The 7592-nt window shown below is 38.3% G+C and overlaps 1 protein-coding gene across 1 annotated transcript; it reads right to left on the bottom strand.

Moving 5' to 3' along the window:
- Positions 1–10: 10 nt before the first annotated feature.
- Positions 11–6834, bottom strand: LOC125482145 (acetyl-coenzyme A synthetase, cytoplasmic-like; the record flags this gene model as incomplete). Its single annotated transcript, XM_048594142.1, has 4 exons — positions 11–569; positions 3129–3197; positions 3511–3619; positions 6736–6834. Coding segments are annotated over 4 exons (489 nt in total), but the record flags the coding sequence as incomplete, so codon positions are not given.
- Positions 6835–7592: the final 758 nt, after the last annotated feature.

Below are 7592 nucleotides of genomic sequence, written 5' to 3'. Positions count from 1 at the left end.
CAGCACCTCTATCCACCTTATCAACCAAGGCCTCCACTACAGCATTGAAAAATCTTACAGCCTCCCTTGCTCTATATTGCACCAAGTGTTTCCTAAGTCAGAATCAGTTGGAGAATGGCTTCCAGCACCTGACGCAGACAGCTGAACATTACAACCCCCAAGCCTGTATTACTTGAGACTATTCGATTTGGAGCCCATACACTTTACAGAAAAGTCTTTGGGAAGTAAGAAATGAAGGAAAACTTTTTTTTCAAACCACGTAACTAATCACACCGAGGCAATAAATCATATTCAATGCCCATTTTCACAAGTAATGATGAGATTTTGTCATCAATTTTTTTAAACAAGTTGTTGAGCTTAAATTTGCTCTAGTACTCTCCAGAAACAGTTACCTTGATCTTTTAGTTCAGCAACCAGTGTTTCAGTAAATTCATATCCAGCCTTCAGCGTGACAAAGCAGTAGAGGCATTCTCCTTTTATTGGATGGGGATGACTTACAGCAGCAGCTTCAGCTATAGCTGTGTGTTCTATTAATGCAGACTCCACTTCAGCAGTGCTCAAAAGATGCCCTGTAAACAATTAATACTTTCTTCCCTTAGATAGTGTTACAATGAATAAAGTAGTTCATCATTGTGTGTACACATTTTAACACTCAGCAAAAACATTGTCCCAGAAGTATGAGCTCGTGTTGATGTTTGCAAACAAACTATAAGCACTGTTAAGTTAAAAAAAAACAAACAGCAGGGTGAGGTGAGCAGAATAGAATTGAATAATATCAATTCAGGAAACAATTCAGAACAGGGATATGGCGTCAAGGAATAAAATTAAATGGACCATCTGTAAGTAGGGAAAACTGAAGTATAGGGAGGAGTGTGCCTCATTCTGAATGAGACTCCCTAGAGTAGGTGTTCTCTACCTGGGGCATGCAGTTCCTAGGGGCCTGCCAATTTAGCTGGCACTGCCCTACACCTATCTGCATCACACACAAGTAGCAGTGATGCTTTCTGTGCCCTTAAAATCCAGGTGGCTGAGCACTGGGAGAACAGCTCAGTGCAAACAATACGGGTGAGGACCAAGTGGTTCAGAGTCAATTATAAACTGAGAATGTGTCAAGGTATAGCCCATGTACCAGCATGCACAATAGTGCTTGGGTTGTCTGCAGTGCAACCATAAACACACCAGTCTGTCTGCAGATATTCAGACTGTTCAGGCCCTCTTGTCGTGACTGAGATAGGAAAGAAGCTGGTGTAGCCCTCCACATTACACAAGACAACTGAACCCAGGTACTGACTGCAGCTAGGAGTCTAAAGAAACCATTACAGAAACTGGATGACCCAACATGAGGCAAAAATTGGGATGAATTAAACTACACGTAAAGTGTGTATTAGCACGTGTCAGAATCTGTTGCTGGGGATTAAAGTAGGTGTAATGCAGGGCAAATGAGACCATTTTAAACTCACCTAACAGTGGGCTACTACTGTGTATTTTGGCTTCTGATAATATTAAAACTGGATTGCAATTTAACAACAATTAGACAGCAAAGTAAATAAATATAGAATATTTTTATGAGGCTGCACTAGAGACTCTATTTTTCTGCTGGTTGCCATCTTCTATATTACGTCCAGGATCCCTGCATAATCCAGTTTGACTGTTGGTTGCAAAACTTCCAGTGAATAGAAGTTAAATCCTTTTGAGAATTGAGATTTTTTTTTTTTTTTAAAAGTTAGGAGAACGTACATCACATATTCATTAAGACATCTACAGACATGTCCATACATAGGCTGAATGGCCTCCTTTCCTGCTATCATGTCCTTGCTGGCAGTTGCAGGAACAACTCAGTCCCACTCCCTTGCATTTACCCAGTAGCCTTACACATCTTGCTCTTAAGATATATAAGCACTTCCCTTTGAAAATCATAACAGAATGTGTTTCCACCAGGCTATCAGGCAATGCATTGAAGATCCTAACCACTTGCTGCTAAGAATGTTTTATTTCCTGTTGTTGTTTTGATTCTTTTGTCCTATGCCTTATATCATCTAGTTCTCAAACCTGTTACCAATGAAAACAGTTCATAGAATCCCTACAGTGTGGAAACAGGCCCTTCGGCCCAACAAGTCCACACCGACCCTTGGAGCATCCCTCCCAGACCCATCCCCCTAATCTACACATCCCTGAACACTATGGGCAATTTGGCATAGCCAATCCACCTAGCCTGCACATCTTTGGACTGTGGGAGGAAACCGGAGCACCCGGAGGAAACCCACACAGACACGGGGAGAATGTGCAAACTCCACACAGACAGTCGCCCAAGGGTGGAATCGAACCCAGGTCCCTGGCGCTGTGAGGCAGCAGTGCTAACCACTGAACCACCGTGCCACCCCTTATTTCTCCCTATTTATTCTGTCGAGAACGCTCATGATTTTAAGCACCTCTACCAAATCTCCTCTCAAATAACTCCAAGAAAAACCTTTTCTTTTTCAACTTGTCCATGCAACAGAAGCTCCTCATCCCTAAAATGCTTCGAAATAAATCTTTTCTGCACTGTCTCTAGCATTAACAGGTGTCCTAAATTGAACAGTATTTCCAATGAGGCTGAACCAGTGGTTAACAGTTATTTCAGTACAATTAGAAACATGTAGTACTGTGTAGAATAGGTTGTTTATAAGTTCATGATGATGGTTGGAGCAAATTCTTTGAAAGAATTCCTTATCCTGATGCAAGTTCAGAAATCTCCTAGTCACGTGGACCAGAATTGCCCTTCCAGTGAGTACAATGGGCCACCACTTAGAAGTCTTGATTAAACTAATTTAGTAATAAAATGTAGTAGGGCCTTTCCACAAGATCATCCTAATTACAGAAAAGATAGGCTAATCTTAATCCAACCAGCCAACTTTCACATCAAGTAGGAACAATAAAGATAACATTGTTTAATTGTATAAGTAATTTTTTTTGCAGAAAAAGACAGAGGAAGGCATCAGAGCAAATAATCTCACTCGGCTTCGCCTTGCTGAAGAGTTAGTTCATGTTTGATTTATGGTGCAGATTTAAAATTCATGAGGAGTGGTTCTGACCTTGTGATGGCCTTCTTTTTGGTTCCCAACAGAAATAATACGAACTAGAAGTCTTACCAGATACATTTAGCATGTCATCAATCCTTCCAGTGATCCAGTAATAACCATCTTTATCTCTCCTGCAACCTGTCAACCAAATGTAATGATTTTAAACAAAATGTTTGTTTAAATTAAATTTATGCATATTTAGTAAAAATAAGAAGAATGTAGACAGTACCAAAATATTGCTAGCTAATCTGATTTCAGAAACAAATGGTGCATTTTTAAAATGTACAGACATTCATAACTATTTGCTTCATGGTCAAGGAAAGAAAGAACTTGCATCCACAGAGCATCTTCATGACCTCTCAACTTGCCAAAGTGTTTTACTGACAATGAAATACTTGTGAATATTATCACTGTTTACATATCCATTAGAAGTCTCGTTTAAGCAATTCACCATCTCCCGTGACAAAATATCCAGGGAACTTCTTAAAGTAGGTGGTTTCAAAACGCTGATGGTTGCCATAAATTGTACGCATTATGGATGGCCAAGGCTTCTTGAATACCTGTATGTAAATAAATTTAAGGAACAGACATAGTTTAAACTAAGTAATATAGCTCACTGTCAGTTAGAAATATTAAATCAATGCATTGCGACATTGAAATATAAGCCACATATAAGTAAGTTAATCACGTTAAGAGTTATGACTCATATTACACAACAGACAGTCTGTATTGTTCAAGATTCAACTGCTGTTGTAGTGACTGAAATCAATTTAATGCTGTCAAGTTTAAGTTTTAACCAAGTATTACTTATTTTGTGCAGTTGTTATCAATGCTATGATGATGAAAAGCATGTTTGTTAAAATATTGAAATAAACCATGCTCATCATGTTATTCAAGCAGGCTGTGTGTTTGGAGGTGAGAAGTAGAGAGAGAGGAATGCACTGAAGTATAAATGCAACAGATACTGCCACAAGAAGTTTGGAGACCTGACCATTTTCATAGACTGCCTGTAAATTGCTTCTATTTAAAGGTTATACTTTTTTAAGATCTTTATCCAACACATTCAATACTCCCCAAATAATAATGTGCATCCTGCTAATTCATGTTGCTCCAGCTACGAATTGGCAGGTACGTATTATAAGTTCAGGGTGTCTGTGCTTACCAATTCTCTTTGACTGCCATGGCAAGATCAGCAACACATCATAGTGGGTATAAACAATTTTCTACATAATACTTCACAGAATGCCTACAGTGTGGAAGCAGACCATTCACTCATCAAGTCCACATCGATCCTCCAAAGAGCATCCCACCAGACCCCCCACCTCCCTAACCAATCTCTGTAACTCTGCATATCCCATGGCTAATCCACCTGACGTGTGGAGTCCTGGACACGATGGGCAATTTAGCATGGCCAGTCCACCTAACCTCCACATCTTCGGACTGTGGGAGGAAACCGGTGCACCCAGAGGAAATCCACGCAGACATGGGGAGAATGTGCAAACTCCACACAGACAGTTGACCGAGGGTGGAATCAAATCCAGGTCCTGGGCACTGTGAGACAGCAGTTCTAACCACTGAGCCATTGTGCTGCCCCTTGCATGGCTAGAACTTTCTTTCCGGTTCAAGTGATGCTAGGAACTTGTGGTCACCATTTAATTTACTAATAAAGTGAATGCGAGATTATCACTCAGGAAAAGTGAGATAAAATGAAGGAAATTTGCTTGGTGACCAAATGACGACAAGGATGCCCTTAATGAAAATAATAATGAATAATAAAAAGCAAAGCTTTACCATCAACTGATCAGATTCAGTTCATCAATGGCAATTTCTGATTGGATCCATTATTTTTGCTTTAAAAAAGGCCAGTTTTTTGAAATCCTGGTGTATGTGTATTAAGGTCAATGGCAATCCTTAGCTTCAATTATAAGAACTTGGTTACAATTGGTATATTTAAACAGTCTGACATTTGGAGTTGCAGTTCCGGTTCCTCCTGGCAGTTCTGCGGTTTCTGCTCTGCATCTAACTGCATTTCACAATGCTAATCAGGAAAATAACTTTGCATGTATGTCATTATACTTTCCCTACACAGAGCTCTTCTCCCAGCAGTTATCTTTTAAATAGTATATTCTTGCACAGTGAATGCAGCAATGTCTGTAATGCTTGCAGGTTTATTTCAAGATATTACTTCATATTTAAAGATAGTTTGAAATTGCATTAGGTTTATCTGCAAAGCAATTTCATACTGTTTCAGTCAGGAGTTATGTCAAACTCTTTCTACAGATATTTAATGCAAACTTAGCAGCAAGAGGAAGGAGAAATGATCTTATACTTAAATAGTCGTAAAATACCTATCCTCTATCTAACTTCTACCGTCTCTCCTGAGGTGTCACTCAATACCGCACTTCTCACTGAGAGAACAGGAACTAAATGCAGCTCTAGTTGTTGCCCTAGTTGACATTAATTAAGAATGTAAATTAACAATTGAGCTTGAGATTTAATATAATGGCTTGAATGAAGAAAAATAGAACTATGATTTACATAGCACCATACACATGGCAGGAAATGCCTAAACATCTTATGGCCAATGAGACATACAAGGCATGGGTACAAATGTCATGCTGCGGCCAAGCTACAAACAGAAATCAAATGAACAGATAATTAGGCAACTTATTTTAGTTATCTCTTATTTCAATTATGTCATTCAAGAGATAAATGTTGACCAGGACAATGGGGAAACTCCCCATCTTCTTTAAATAGTGCTGTGTGATCACTTTTGGCCACTCAAGAGGCTGAACACTTCACTTAAAAAATGTATTTCTTACGTGCAGCACATACTCAAACTCAGCCTACATCGTTTCCAAGTCTCTAGAGCGGGGACTGAATCTACAACCCTCTGACTCAGATGCAAAAGTACTACCATTCGGTAAAAGTTACTTTAGTATCACATTCACATGCAAAGCGAATAGAAAACTCAAAAGTTAAATAACCCACAAACATTTTTCTAAAATCAGCCTACTTTGACTAACAAACTGAAATTGAGGTCTCACCAGTCATGAAATTTCCATTTTTGATGTTTAAAGTGTTGCATCACATTTGTAAAATAAATATCATTGTTCCTACAAAAATGCAAACCAGCAATGCATGTACACAAGTTCAACACTGTACTACAGGTACTTATAGAATGCTATATGCAGCTGGCAGATCTGTATTATACTGCTGACTGTGTGTCATGCTAATAAAAAAGGACATCCGCACGAAGCTGCTAATATGCACAGAAGACTGTTGATAAACCAATCTTCAATATGAAGAGAAAGACGGCAGGTGCTTGATACCAGTCATAAATTTAACAATTTAACTCCAAACAATTCTGAGACAATCCACCGAACATCAATTTACACCCAGCAGGAGAAAAGCTAGAGCTAGTGTGAACACCAAGTAACATGACATTGCTTATTAGGTATGGTCTCACTTTACTTGCTTTCAGTACGCTTGAGAATTAAACTATCAAAGCAATTACCAAGCCACAATGTTCATCAACTTGGTAATAAATAAGGAAAGCCATCACACTATGTTTAGTAGATAAGGATTTTGCATTTATAAATTATTTTTAGTGCACTTTCTAATATTTAATGCAATACACACTTCTTTAGGTATCAAAACATTCAATTTTTCATACCAAATAACCTTCGGCCTCTCCTTCCAGTTCTTCTCCAGATTCATTGAGAACAGCAGGAACAACACCAAAAAAGGGAAAAGTCTGAAAATTAATGAATATCTGAATTGAATATGAATTATTAGGGCTTACAATTTATTCATCAAAATTATAATAAACGCTATCATGATACATCTCCACTAAAAGGACTTACATAGGCAAAAAATTATAAATTTGGGATTTTGAATTTTGCACCAGGGACCAAATTTCATCTGAGACAATGGTAGGACCATTTTAGTTGTCCTTAACCTCCCCAAGTCAGAAAAGGAAAACTGGCCATGTCTGCTGGAAATCCCAAGTCAGAAAAGGAAAACTGACCATGTCTGCTGGAAATACACATAATGATGAGACAATATAGTATTGAACACAAATAAAACACCACTTGAATATAGAAGTAGCAAGCACTTAATTCCTTTGCCATCAGATCCCAAGTCAAATGCTTTCAAGAGTGATCAACAGGACCACCCAAAATGCAAGTGACAGAAACTGAGGAGAAAGGAAAGAGAAAAAAAAGCACAAGGGGACAGCAAAACTAAATAAAAAATTTTGCTGTCAAATCTGGAAGAGAACTTTACTGGCCAAAGAGACAATAAAACTTAATTACAATTTATAGAAACATTATTCAGATTGAAGTCATCAGCTGGTATTGACAAGTACTGTCTCAGTACTGCCTATATTTCAAATGTGAAATGGTGCAGAAAGGACAGAACAGCCAATTTCAAATATACTTTGTTGTCCATACAAAGTGACAGATAATAGCTTGTTATAGTTATAGGTCTGCAAAGTTAATATTGCATTCAGCAGAGAAATATTTATGTTTT

This window comes from Rhincodon typus, unplaced genomic scaffold (genome assembly GCF_021869965.1).
Source record: "Rhincodon typus isolate 14 unplaced genomic scaffold, sRhiTyp1.1 hic_rhity00006361, whole genome shotgun sequence".
In the NCBI taxonomy this organism is placed as follows: Eukaryota; Metazoa; Chordata; class Chondrichthyes; order Orectolobiformes; family Rhincodontidae; genus Rhincodon; species Rhincodon typus.
Note: the sequence above shows the minus strand (reverse complement) of the source record. Positions and strands in the feature narration are given on the sequence as shown.